Consider the following 14,447-nt stretch of genomic DNA (forward strand, 5'->3'; position numbering starts at 1 on the left):
ATACTCACAATATGCTCTACCATATTAATGTGTATAATGCCATGTGGGATGGGCCACAAGAGTGGCTAAAAAAATATATAAATATATATAAATTCAATCATACTCACAAGACGCTCTGTGAAGCCCCGTGCTGCAGCAGTAGCATGGCGATGCCAGTATGTCCGTTCCTGACAGCGTCGTGTAGAGGAGAATCGTTCTTGTAGCCTGGTGTGTTCAACAGCACGCCTCCCCTCTCCACCAACACCTCCACTACACCCAGGTGGCCCAGGTTACATGCCTCGTGCTGTAACACAGGAGCACCGTTATTACATACATTATACAGTGACGGCATCCTTCCTCTTGCATACGCTCTTCTATTACTATGTAATACATACTAGCACTGATGACATTGAATATTCAATGAGGCTGTTAAAGGGATACTTCTGAATTTTGAGTCAGTGGAACTCGTGGATACCAATTCTGTGTCTCTGCGTGCAGTTTGAAGGAAGTTGCTAACTAGCACTAGCGCAATAAGATACCCATAGACTTCATCATTACGCTAACTCTAGTTAGCATTGGCTCACGAAACTACCTCTAACTTCCTTCAAATTGAACACAGAAAAACAAAAATAGTTTCCACAAGTTGATTGGACTCTGGAAAAGTAGATAATTGGGCAATTTGCAAAAATTTCCCTTTAAAAAAAAAAAGTATCCCTTTAAAAATTCCAAAAGTCATAGATTTGTAATACTGTATGCATACGTATAACAGCGCTTCTATCGGGCAGGGCAAAGTTAAAGACTGGCATGCTATACCAACATGTAAATCAGGGGTGTCAAACATGAAGCCCGTATGAAGGGGTCTAATCGGCCGAGGGTAGTTTGAGTAAAGATTTGTACAAAAGGTGTTGGGGAGGAACGAACACAATATACTTTAAAATGACTAAAACTGTGTAGAAATGACAATGGACCTACATTCATAAAGTTTGTGTCAAGCCCGCTAAAAATCACTGAAATGAAAGTTAGATAGTCAGGGAGCATCGGAAATTTCAAAATCAAATTTTGACGGCAAGGAAATACAACCAGTTTTCAATGAGGCCTTCCGGACCGAAGCCCCCGGGACAAAATGAGTTTGACACCCCTGCCCTGTATTCCTATCTGTCCCTTAATGTATATGATTGGATGTATTTGCTGTCTAGACAAGGAGAGACAAGGCTTCACTCACCAGCGGTGTCCATCCAGCATTGTCTTTCAGGTTGGGGTCAGCCCCTTGGTCTAGGAGCTCCTTCACTGTCTCCACATCACCCTGCAGGGGTGACAGAGAAAGGAGGCAGGTTTAGGGTCAGTTCTAAAAGATATGAACATGCCATTCAAACACATTGGCTGATCCAAAATCATCTTAGACCAGCTGCTATTATCAATCAATTACTCTGTGAGGTTCACAAAGATGCATCTGGCCACATGTCTAGGGTCAGGTGTTGGAGACATGTCAACATGTACTCCAAACACAGCATCTGATCCTACACAGGCATCATGGGGCCTGCAGCGATCATCAATCAGGTTCACAGGTACAGAGTCAGTTACTAGAGACATGAGAAGATGCACTTCACACAACCAGCGTGTGTCCCAAATGGCAACCTAAGCCCTATATAGTGCAGTACTTTTACATAGGTATAGGGTGCAATTTGGGAAGCAGACAGTAATACAATAAAATAGATAGTCTCCCCAGGTTGTTACTATTGTAGTTTAAGGTTATGTTACTATTGTAGTTTAAGGTTATGTTCCTATTGTAGTTTAAGGTTTTCTGGGTGCCTTGTTGTGAATCTAGCTTAAATCTGAATTTCTAAATCTACCTGGTTGTGCGGTGTGGTTCTCTCATGGCCCAGAGCACTACTCTTTACTGATCAGACAAGCATTCCCTTCCCAGCCCTGGGAGAATAGCAAGGAGCTTAACATAAGCCCTGTAAACACTGCTGTAATCCCTGCCTGGATCCTCCCGAGGTAATCAATGTCCCAACGCTGTGAATGATTGATAATAGCAGCAGGTCTGGGATCAGCTGCTACAATTTGACATGTCTCTAACAACTGACCCTGAGCCTGTGACCCAAGTCATGTTTATCTCACCTTTATTGCTGCCAGGTGTAGGGGTGTCTCTCCCTTGTGGTTTCTCTTCACTACCGCTGGGCTGTTCTGTGACAGTCTGCCCGGGGATCTCTTCCCCAGGGGGGCGGGGGAACACGGACTACTGCCCCACTGCTGCTCTACTCTGGATATCCTGGTGCTGGTGGAGGTTCCACCCTGTCTGGGGCTGGCAGCGGGGGAGGGCGAGGTATGCATGGCTGGGAGTGCAACCCTGTCCACTGCCGGACGTCTACCCTGGCCAGGAGATGCCTTGGGTTTCTTTGGGGTACACTGTGAGATGTTTTTATCTTCCACACAGAATCTTTTGGGAGTGCGCTTAGGAGGGGAGGGCAGGTCAGGCTTTTTAGTCATTTCTTCATTTGGTTTGGAGTGCTGCTTTGCAGATATCTTATCCAGCTGAGAAGGGGTGGTGTGTGGGCTTGGACTGTCCTGGTCCTCAGAGAGTGGGACGTTCTCTCCTGGCTGAACCACCTTCAGGATGCTTCTGCTGGGGCTGAGGATTATGGTGTTCCCCTGAGGGAGATCCTCCTTCTGAGGCTCCGCAGTGGCAGGCAAGGTGGCTGGGCTTTGGAAGGAAACTCTTTTACTAGACCTGTGCTCTCCTTCCTCTGCAGTGACCTGCTCTTCTTCCTCTCCGACATCTCCTTCTCTCGCTCCGCCAAAGCCCCACTGCTGGTTGATTGCCTCCAGCCTCTGTGTCTTGACATTCTGCTTGGTTTCTTCATGCTTGGTTGGTTTCTGCCCACCCACAGCTGCAGGCTTCCTGACACCACCACCATTTCTCGTCTTCTTAGTCGCTTTCTTCTTTTCATAGTTAGTCGCCCTTTGAGGAGAGGAGGAGCCAGAGTCTTGGGAGGAGGAGTTGAAGTTGAAGACAGACAGGTCTTTGCCTTTAGACTCAGGTAGTGTCTCAGGATGTCTTGGAGCAGATTTCACAGTCCCACTCCCAACCTCCGGTAGAGGCACCGCCGCAGGCTTCTCTACCCGGCAGCGCACCTTGCGGCTGCGGGGACTAAACCAGATCTTGAAGTTCTTCTTGTGCTTTAAGACAGATTTATCTGACTGTGCTGGTGGTGTAATGGGAAGGGCATCTGAAAATAGTACAGGAAAGAGAAAAATACTGGTAGAACAAACTGAAACCACACATCAAAACGTCTCACCTAAGCTAAGGACAGAGTCTATAATGGCATATGTGAAAGCAAGCGGTAAGGTAGCACTATAATTGTTTCTTTCCTTGTCACGGCACAATTTGTATTCCACTAGATTCACCCGTGGTTGTGTTTGGTTGTCTGCGCTGCATTCATTCACGCGACCTTGCTTGTCACACATCCAGCCTGTTCTGCCTAGCAAGCTAGCTAGTATCTAATTTGGTGACCCAGAGGGGCATGTAGCTGCCAGTCAGTGTTCCTCTACCACTGCGGCAACATGAACATCACCCGTTTGTTAGAGCTCAAGTATAGAAGCTAAACACCACCATACATAATGGCATTGCATCATTACTGTCATTAACAGGGATTATGATGGGAGGGAGAAAAAAAAAAAAAGAGGGAATACATGGTAATACTTCCATTTGTGCTTAATGCTAAGGGATACAGGCCTACCTTTGTTAAAGAATAATATCACAGGTGAGATGAGGGCAGTGGAAAGGTAGGCCCCTAAATGGCAGGTTATAAAAAGGAATATATTTACAAAGGAATACATATGGGAGCAGTCAGAATTGTACATCAGGGTGCACAACCCGTTGCAGTTGTGCATCCTGGCGTACAATTCTGACTGCTCCTGTATGTATTATTTTGTAAACACTGTATATTTTGTTAATAGTTTACTAAAGTGTATTGCACCACACTGGCCGCCTATTTATTTATTTAACTAGCCAAGTCAGTTAAGAACAAATTATTATTTTCAATGGCAGCCTAGGAACTGTGGGTTAACTGCTTGGTTCAGGGGCAGAACAACAGATATTTACCTGGGGATTCGATCTTGCAACCTTTTGGTTACAAGTCCAACGCTCTAACCACTAGGCTACATGCCGCCTACTCGTCTTCTTCAAGGAATACTATCATTAATATCCTACAAGTTGTACCTACCTACAGGGGAAACAAAGTGAAAGCATAGTCATAACTATCATGTTGAGTGAACAGTCACAGACGTTCAGGGGAATAAACAGTGAATCTAGGTTGTGGAAGAGTTTAGTGCTGTCTATAATTCCTTTATCTTAAGGCTTGTGCATGAAATTGGTCAGCACTCTTTCACAAATTACAGCCTGCACTCTGTTCAGAGGTTATAAGTACTCTCGGCCAGCAAACACTAGCGGTGTGTCCGTATCCTAATTATCATGGTCAGTGACAGGCACAGTCGTTATAATATAATAATCTGGGGGTGTTGGGAAAAGCAGTAGAAACATTTCCATTCTAACCAATGGACAATACAGTTGTTTTTATTTTCTAATAATAACATACCGGAGTAATCGGAGCCAGTGGGATTGAGCAGTGAGTCTAGGTTGCCATAGAGTTCTGTGATATTGCTGAGTTGTCTGTTGATCCGAATGTCTTTCACCCAGGCAGGACTGTGACACACCACACATCCCTCTCCAGCCTGAGGACCAGCACACGACCTAGTAGTTAGTACAAAGAATCACAAGTCATTGATAACCTCAGGATAGTAAAATAACAAGCCAAGTAAAGTACAACAATCTGCTTCTACCAAGTTAGCCACTCCCAAGAGGGACAGCATCCACTCACCTGCAAAGCATATGTTCACAAACCCCGAGGCACACAGGTTCGTTCATCAGTTTTGAACTGGAATGACAAAGTATATCAAAGACATGACCATAATCATGTAAATTAGATCTCGCTATTATTATAAATGACCTCAACTAGTTAGCAACAAGCAGCCAAGCATGCCCAGTTTCATAATAAATAAGTCAAGTTAAATGTAGCGTGTTTACCATTTTGAGCACAGCAGAAGTTTTCGAAAATGCGCGACAGCCTCCTTCGTTTTCGTCCAGCCTTCGTCGGTGCAAAGATCAGGATCCATTTAACGAAATGTAGCTACGTTTTCCACTATTTCGAAATTATATTCGTACACGTTTGAAATCTTGAAATGACGCTAAAGCTGAGTGTTGATGCGGTAGCTTCACTTCTTCGTTTTTTTCGCTTCTCCCGCCAAAGCGTCAGGGACAAGGGCCTGCCTGTGATGTAACTGCGTATACCTCCCTCCCGCCCTCTTTTTCTTCTTCTTTGAATTTCACAACCGAGAAGGGTGTATTGCTGCCACCAACTGGACCGGTTGAAACCAAAACCAGGTTAAAAGAAAATCCATACGTAATAGGGAAACTAACTTAATCCACCCAAATAAAAATAGTACATTGACAAAACAAAAATCCCAGTTCTCAGGCTGTACAAATCCAGGCTGTAGGGCCTGAGATGGTGGTACGACTTGTGACAACTCCTTCGCCAAGAAATCTTTCAGCCCCAGGAACCTCTTTGCAGCATCCACAATGATTTCTATCTTCCTGGTCCTTCTCTCCACCTTGGCAGTGCCCTTTATCCCCATAGATATAAAGGCCACGAAGTCCAACTTCTTAATTGCAAGATGGCGCAGCAGTAAGACATGTTTGTTTTTGTCCCATGTAAATATTGTATTTTCGGGGGGGGGGGGGGGGGGGGTATACATTTCATTATATTTCAATCTCTTTAAAAAAAAAAAATTCTGTAACCTGCTACCTGCCTCACCCAATGTGGTACAGATCTGCTATTTTTAGACCTTATAACTGGAACATCCATCAGAAGCTAGCCAGCTAATTAGCTACTAGCTATTTAGTCATTGTTAGCCACTGCTAGCGGTCTTTACCTTTAGCTCGGATTCCAGCCGCTTTAGCCCGGACAGGCCGGATAATACCTGCAGTAATATTCATATGTGTAAACATACTGAATTGTAATTGGATGCATTTTACCGCCATATCATACTGTGCTATGGTTGGTTAAGACCCAAATGGTTAGGTCATGGTCGTTTTGAACCTGGTTGGCGATACGTGAACATGCCAGTTATAGCTAGCTAATAAAGAGCTACGTTAAGAAATATCCTGTAGCACTGCATTTTATTATTTTGTACAAAGTGTGCAAAACAAGACATGGTGTCAGAGTAAAAGGTCTTACAAGAAGGGTTTTTCTGGAGTTCCTTCACCTCGAATGGACTGGGAGTCTACAAACTTACCCGATGCATGGCGTAAGTACAAACAGCATGTGGAGCCAATGTTCACGGGTCCTCTGAAGGACAGAGGAGAAGAGGAAAAATGCAGCTACCTGCTCTTCTGGATCGGTGAAAAAGGGAGAGATATTTGCAACACATGGACACTTACCGAGGCTGAATCAAAGGTACTGAAAACATACTAAGGTCGTTTTGAAGCATATGTTGCGCCGAAGACCAATACGATTTTCGCTAGGTACAAATTCCATGAGAAAGTACAGGGAGCTAGCGAGTCTTTCGAACAGTTTGTGACAAAGCTGCGTCTGCTTGTGAAAGACTGTGATTATGCTAACAAGGATGAGATGGTCAGGGACCGTATTGTATTTGGAATACACTCACCGCGAGTGAGAGAGAAACTTTTGAATGTTGGGTCTGAGCTAATGCTGGACAAAGCTATCGACATAGCCAGATCTCACGAGCGAGCACAGGCTCAGATGAAAACCATTTCGGCAGCAAGAGCGCAGTGCATGCAGTCAGGCAGACATCAAAGCACACCTCCGGTGCACAGAGTGTGGATATTGTGGATACAAAGTGCATGGCGAACAAGGAAAACGCCCAGCTAAAAGGCAAACAGTGTACTAAATGTGGTAAATGGAATCACTTTGCAAAAGTATGCAGAGCTTACGATGGAAAAACAGTACACACAGTGAGTGAAGATGAAATGTCAATCAAAGAGTCAAACGCTGATGAACTGTTTATTGATTCAATGACACAGAAAAGTAAAATATCAGAGACAGAGCAAGCCTTTGCTGACATTGAGATACGAACACAAGACACAGAGCTAAAGTTCAAACTAGACACTGGTGCACAAGAAAACATTATTCCTCTGAATAAGTGAGTGCGAGCTACAGCCCACCATGCACAGACTGACTAGTTATGGTGGTGAACAGCTCCCAGTAAAAGGCACATGTACTTTCAAATGCAAATACAAAGAAAGTGACATGATGTTTGACTTTTATGTTGTTGACACTAGAGCACCTACAGTGCTAGGTATTAAAGCATGTTTAGACATGGACCTCATCAAGCTAGTTTTATCAGTGACAGCACCAGTAGAGACAGACAATGTACTGGAGGAGTTTGCTGATGTTTTTACAGGGATAGGATTATTCCCAGGAGAATGTACTATTCACCTTGACCCAGACACAATCCCTGTGGTCTACCCACGAGAAAGATTCCCCTTGCTCTCCGTGCCCGTCTGAAGAAAGAGTTGGAAAGCATGGAGCAATGTGACATAGCCACCAAGGTTACAGAACCGACTGACTGGGTAAATGCGTTAGTGGTGGTGGAGAAACCACGCACAGGCAAGCTCCGAGTATGTCTCGACCCAAGAGACTTGAATAAGGCTATCAAACGCCCCCATTATCCTTTACCGACGCATAGCATCACACACAAGCTAGCGGGAGCACACTACTTCAGTGTCATGGACGCTAGATCAGGCTACTGGGCTATAAAGCTCACAGAAGAGTCATCTAAGCTCACAACATTCAACACAACATTTGGACGCTACAGGTTCTGTCGCCTGCCTTTTGGGATTATCTCAGCCCAAGACGAGTTTCAGCGAAAGATCGACGAAGTGTACGAAGGCCTAGACAGAGTTGTGGCAGTTGTGGACGACATCCTTGTCAATGGTCAAACCGAAGAGGAGCACGACCGAAACCTCCTCTCGATGCTGCAAAGGTCCCACGAGAGAGGAGTCCGGCTCAACCCTGAGAAGAGCACAGTCGGCGCTACAGAGATCAGCTACTTCGGACATCTTCTCACAGCGACTGGAATCAAGCCAGATCCACAGAAGATCTTAGACATAAAAGAAATGGAGCCACCAAAGAACCGTGCAGAGCTGGAAACAGTGCTTGGCATGGTCAACTACTTAGCCAAGTTCGCACCCAGCCTCTCCAATGCTAATGCACCCCTGCGTCAACTGCTAAAGCAGTCCAGTGAGTTTCTTTAGGACAAGCAATACGACAATGCTTTCCAGAATGTGAAAGACTTGATCACGAGAGAACAAGGATCAATCCTTGCCTACTACAACCCCGACAAAGAGCTCAGACTCCAAGTGGACGCGTCGAAGTATGGACTAGGTGCAGTGCTACTGCAAGAAGGAAAGCCCATCGGCTACACTTCCAAAACTCTCACAGACTGTGAAATCAACTACGCTCAAATCGAAAAAGAGCTCTACTCCATTCTGTTCGGATGTAAACGTTTCCATCAGTACATATATGGACGACAAGTCATTGTAGAATCCGACCACAAGCCCCTTGAGTCAATTATGAGGAAACCACTAGAGCAGCCCCGCCAAGGCTACAGAGAATGATCCTTCAACTACAAAAATACGACTTCACAATCACTCACCGTCCAGGCAAAGACATCCCTGTCGCAGACACACTCTCCAGGAAGTTTCTTACCTATAAGGACAGCAGCCTTAGTGAAGGCATGGACATGCAAGTGCACACTGTGTACAGTAACTTACCAGTTAGTGACACAAAACTGAAGGATATCCACGCAGAAACAGAACAGGACACAACTCACACAGCTGAGGAAAGTCATACCGGATGGATTATCTGAGGAGAGGACAAAATGTCCTCAGAGCGTCTCAGAATTCTGGAACCATCGTGATGAACTATCACAGATCAAAGGAATCATTTTCAAAGGAGAGAAAATAATTATTCATACCAGTCTCAGAGAAGAGATTTTGACAATGATCCATGCTGGACACATGGGCATGGAAAAGTGCAAACAGAGAGCATGGGACATTTTGTTTTGGCCTGGAATGTTCAAACATTGTTGGTAAATGCACCATATGTCTTCAACGACGCCCCTCAAACACCAAAGAGCCAATGTTACCTCACTGTATCCCAGACCGACCCTGGCAGGTCGTGGCAACCGATCTGTTCACCTGGAACAGCGAGGACTACATTGTAACAGTGGACTACTACAGCAGATACTTCGAACTTGACAAGCTTCACAGCACCACATCTGCAGCTGTGATACACAAGCTGAAAGCAGCCTTTGCCAGGCATGGCATTGTATAGACTTTAATATCTGACAATGGGTCATGTTACAAATCAAATGAGTTTGAATCCTTCACAAATTCATGGGAGTTTACACATGTCACCACAAGCCCACATTACCTTCAAAGTAATGGCCTTGCTGAAAAATCTGTGCAGATTGCTAAATCACTCATGGATAAAGCAAAAGCAGACAAGAGAGACCCCTACCTCAGTCTCCTTGAATACCGCAACACTCCAGTTCAAATCACCAGCCCAGCTGTTGATGAGCTGCAGACTTCGCTCAAGCCTTCCCAGCACCAACCAGCAGCTGCAACCTGAGGTCGTCAGCTACAAGGAAATGCATGGAAAATGTGCATAGAGACAACAACAACAAAAGCAATACTACGACAAGTCAGCTAGACCACTGCCACCACTGATTGACAGAGTCAGTTAAAATCCAGGAGCATGGCCTCTGGAAGCCAGCAGTCGTCATCCAGGCAGCTGACACTGAACGTTCATATCACGTCCGCGCCACAGAAGGAGCGGTGTACCGCCGCAATCGTCGTCACCTACGGACACAAAAGAACAACACCCCGATGGGATGAACTGTTCCTCTGAAAGAGAACGTGATGGACTAAACACACACACACACAGCACAACATACACCATACTCACCTGCAACACCACAAGAACTGTTGTCTGACACAGAAGCATGCTCAGCATCATATCGCACAAGGTCAGGAAGAGAGGTCAAGCCCAGAGCTGTCCTAGACTTGTGAAATGTCAAAGGGTGTAGGCGGATCGCTGTCCTAAAAGAGTTCCAGACTGTAAATGTGTTATTGAAAGTTCACTTGAAATGCTTTGGTATTGTATTTGTTTGAAATGTTAAGATGTTATTTCTACAGTGAAAGCTGAGTTGGTGAGAATCCCTTGTTTGAAAAGTAACAGAATGTTGGATTATTGTTTCAGAGTCTATGTTGATTCAGTTGGTGTAGTATGCATTATAAATAGTTACTTACCTTGAGTTCAAACTACAGAGCATGTATTCAAAAGAAACCCTTAGAATATGAAAACATTTATTTTGTTTTAAAAGAAGGGGGGATGTAATATGCATATGTGTAAACATACTGAATTGTAATTGGATGCATTTTACCGCCATATGATACTGTGCTATGATTGGTTAGGTCATGGTCATTTTGATCCTGGTTGGCGATACGTGAACATGCCAGTTATAGCTAGCTAATAAGGAGCTACGTTAAGAAATACCTGTAGTACTGCATTTTATTATTTTGTACTAAGTGTGCAAAACAAGACACCTGCCAGTCTGCACAGCGCGATATCAGCCCTGAGCATATCAGATAGCTTTTTTTCCCACTACATCACCGGATTCATGCTGCAAGCGCTGAACCATTACACCGAATCTTTTCAGCTAGCTAGTTGCTACCGAGTGGCTATTGTGGCTAACGCCCTTGTCCAGAAACATGCACCAGTTAGCCTCGAGCAAGGCCCATCTCTCAGCTAGCAAACGAAGTACACCAACTACAATACGTCTCTTGCCAATTGGCCTGGACCCTTTGTCGACACGGAGCCCCGCCGATCCATCACTGCTGGTTTGCTGACATAATTCGGCCGATGTGCTCTCAACGTCATGGATGTTGGTGATGATCCATCTGCTATCCCCGGCCCACTAGCTTCCTGAACGCTGTGTCTCCCGCTCGCCTAGTGTAGTAATTGACTACTGAACAGCTCCCTGTTTCATCTATTGCTGCTCATTGGACCCTATGATCACTCAGTTACACAGCTGATGCCTGCTGGACTGTTCATTAACACTGTACTTCATTTTGTTTATCTGTCGGCCACAGCCTCGAACTCTGCCCATTCATCACCATTTACCCATTGTTGTCCTAGCTGTTTACCCGTTGTTGTCTCACCCGTTGTTGTCTTAGCTCTCCCAATCAACACCTGTGATTGCTTTATGCCTTTCTCTAGTATCAATATACCTTGTATACTGTTGTTTAGGTCAGCTCTAATTGTTTTATTTTACTGCGGAGCCCCTAGTCCTGCTCAACATGCCTCAGATAGCCCCTTTGTCCCACCCCACACACATGCGGAGACCGCACCTAGCTTAACTGGGTCCTCCAGAGGTGCAACCTCTCTCATCTTCACTCAATGCCTAGGTTTCCCCCCACTGTACTCGCACCCTACCGTGCCCGTGTCTGGACATTATACCCTGAATCTATCCTACCACGCCCAGAAATCTGCTCCATTTATTCTCTGTTCCCAAAGCACTAGACGACCAGTTCTTACAGCCTTTAGCCATACCCTCATCCTACTCCTCCTCTGTTCCTCTGGTGATGTAGAGGCTAAGCCAGGCCCTGTGTGTCCCCAGGCGTTCTCATTTGTTGACTTCTGCAACCGTAAAAGCCTTGCGTTCATGCATGTTAACTTCAGAAGCCTCCTCCCTAAATTTGCTTTATTCACTGCTTTAGCACACTCTGCCAACTCTGATGTCCTAGCTATGTCTGAATCCTGGCTTAGGAAGGCCACCAAAAATTCTGAAATTTCCATCCCCAATTACAACATTTTCTGTCAAGACAGAACTGCTAAAGGGAGTGAAATTGCAATCTACTGTAAAAAATAGCCTGCAGAGTTCTGTCATACTATCCACGTCTACTATTAAGATCCATCTCTCCAGAAATAAGTCTCTCACTGTTGCCGCTTGTTATAGACCCCCCTCAGCTCCTAGCTGTGCCCTGGACACCATATGTGAATTGATTGCCCCCCATCTATCGTCAGGGTTCGTACTGCTAGGTGACCTAAATTGGGATATGCTTAACACCCCGGCCATCCTACATTCTAAGCTAGAAGCCCTCAATCTCACACCAATTATCAAGGAACCTACCAGGTACAACCCCAAATCCGTAAACATGGGCACCGTCATAGATATCATCCTGACCAACTTGCCCTCTAAATACACCTCTGCTGTTTTCAACCAGGATCTCAGCGATCACTGCCTCATTACCTGCGTCCGTTATGGGTCCGCGGTCAAACGACCACACCTCATCACTGTCAAACAATCCCTAAAACACTCCTGCAAGCAGGCCTTTCTAATCGACCTGGCCCGGGTATCCTGGAAGGATTTTGACCTCATCCTGTCAGTAGAGGATGCCTGGCTGTTCTTTAAAAGTGCTTTCCTCACCATCTTAAATAAGCATGCTCCTTTTAAAAAATGTAGAACTAAGAACAGATATATCCCGTGGTTAACGCCATACTTGACTGCCCTTGACCAGCACAAAAACACCCTGTGGCATACTACACGAGCTTTGAATATTCCCCGCGATATGCAACTTTTCAGGGAAGTCAGGAACCAATACACACAGTCAGTTAGGAAAACAAAGGCTAGGTTTTTCAAACAGAAATTTGCATCATGCAGCACTAATTCCAAAATGTTTTGGGCTGTACATGGAGAATAAAAGTACCTCCTCCCAGCTGCCCACTGCACTGAGACAAGGAAACACTGTCACCACTGATAAATCCACGATAACCAAACATTTCAATAAGCATTTGGCTGGCCAACAATGGCTGGCCATGCTTTCCACCTGGCTACCCCAACCCCGGCCAACAGCTCTGCACCCCCCTCCCCAGCAACTGGTCTAAGCCCCCCCCCACCCCCACCCCCAATTTCCCCTTCACCCAAATCCAGACAGCTGCAAAATCTGGACCCGTACAAATCAGCTGGGCTAGACAATCTGGACCCTCTCTTCATAAAATCTGTTACATCATGTCATAATTACCTTTCAGGGTGGAATTTGTTTAGTCATTACCTTTCAGCATATAATTCCCTTATCAGTGGACAACTACAAATACCTAGGTGTCTGTCTAAACTGTAAACTCTCATTCCAGACTCACATTAAGCATCTCCAATCCAAAGTTACATCTAGAATCGGCTTCCTATTTCGCATCAAGGCCTGTCATTTACAAAATAGCATCCAACACTCTACTCAGCAAATTGGATGTAGTCTATCACAGTGCCATCCCTTTTGTCACCAAAGCCCCATATACTACCCAGCACTGCAACCTGTATGCTCTTGTTGGCTGGTCCTCGCTACATATTCGTCGCCAAACCCACTGGCTCCAGGTTATCTTTGCCAGGTAAAGCTCAACTTATCTCGGCTCACTGGTCACCATAGCAACACCCACCCGTAGCACGCGCTCCCGCAGGTATATTTCACTGGTCTTCCCCATAGCCAACCCCTCCTTTGGCCGCCTTTTTTCCAGTTCTCTGCTGCCAATGAATGGAACGAATTGCAAAAATCACTGAAGTTGGAGACTCATATCTCCCTCACTAACTTTAAGCGTCAGCTGTCAGAGCAGCTTACTGATCGCTGCAGCTGTACACAGCCCATCTGTAAATAGCCCATCCAACCAACTACCTACCTCATCCCCATATTTGTTTTTGATTTTCTGCTCTTTTGAACACCAGTATTCCTACTTGCACATCCTCATCTGCACATATATCACTCCAGTGTAAATTGACAAATTGTAATTACTTCGCCACTATTGGCCTATTTATTGCCTTACCTCCTTACTTAATTTGGACACACTGTATACAGATTTTTCTATTGTGTTATTGACTGTAAGTTTGTTTATCCCATGTGTAACTCTGTGTTGTTGTTTTTTGTTGCACTACTTTGCTTTATCTTGGCCAGATCTCAGTTGTAAATGAGGACTTGTTCTCAACTGGCCTACCTGGTTAAAAAAAAGGTGAAATAATAATAAATAAATAAAATTTAAACACCCGAGCCATTGCCTGTTCACCACACTACCATCCAGAAGGCAAGGATCAGTGCAGGTGCATCAAAGCTGGGACCGAGAGACTGAAAAACAGCTTCTATCTCAAGGCCATCAGACTGTTAAACAGTCATCTCTAACACAGATAGGCTGCTGCCTACATATAGACTTGAAATCATTGGCCACTTTAGTAAATGGAACATTAGTAACTTTAATAATGCCAGTTATCTTGCATTACTCATCTCATATGTACTGCATATACTGTATTCTACACCATCTATTGCATTTTCGCTTATGCCGCTC

General features: G+C 45.0%; 1 protein-coding gene across 4 annotated transcripts in view; it reads right to left on the bottom strand.

Moving 5' to 3' along the window:
• Positions 1 to 5,343, bottom strand: part of bard1 (BRCA1 associated RING domain 1) — a 70,613-nt gene extending 65,270 nt beyond the window's left edge. For 2 of the 4 annotated variants that reach the window (XM_036959169.1, XM_021579616.2), the window contains exons 1-6: positions 5,066 to 5,343; positions 4,860 to 4,916; positions 4,578 to 4,732; positions 2,101 to 3,209; positions 1,202 to 1,282; positions 108 to 283 (exon numbers count right to left, since the gene is read on the bottom strand). In XM_036959169.1, coding sequence (XP_036815064.1) covers positions 108 to 283; positions 1,202 to 1,282; positions 2,101 to 3,209; positions 4,578 to 4,732; positions 4,860 to 4,916; positions 5,066 to 5,154 — 1,667 coding nt within the window. In that variant the 5' untranslated portion in view covers positions 5,155 to 5,343. The remainder of the gene's footprint in view (positions 1 to 107; positions 284 to 1,201; positions 1,283 to 2,100; positions 3,210 to 4,577; positions 4,733 to 4,859; positions 4,917 to 5,065) is intronic. The other 2 variants (XM_036959168.1, XM_036959167.1) reach the window with 2 other exon arrangements.
• Between the last annotated feature and the right edge of the window lie 9,104 nt (positions 5,344 to 14,447).

Source organism: Oncorhynchus mykiss, chromosome 22 (genome assembly GCF_013265735.2).
Source record: "Oncorhynchus mykiss isolate Arlee chromosome 22, USDA_OmykA_1.1, whole genome shotgun sequence".
In the NCBI taxonomy this organism is placed as follows: Eukaryota; Metazoa; Chordata; class Actinopteri; order Salmoniformes; family Salmonidae; genus Oncorhynchus; species Oncorhynchus mykiss.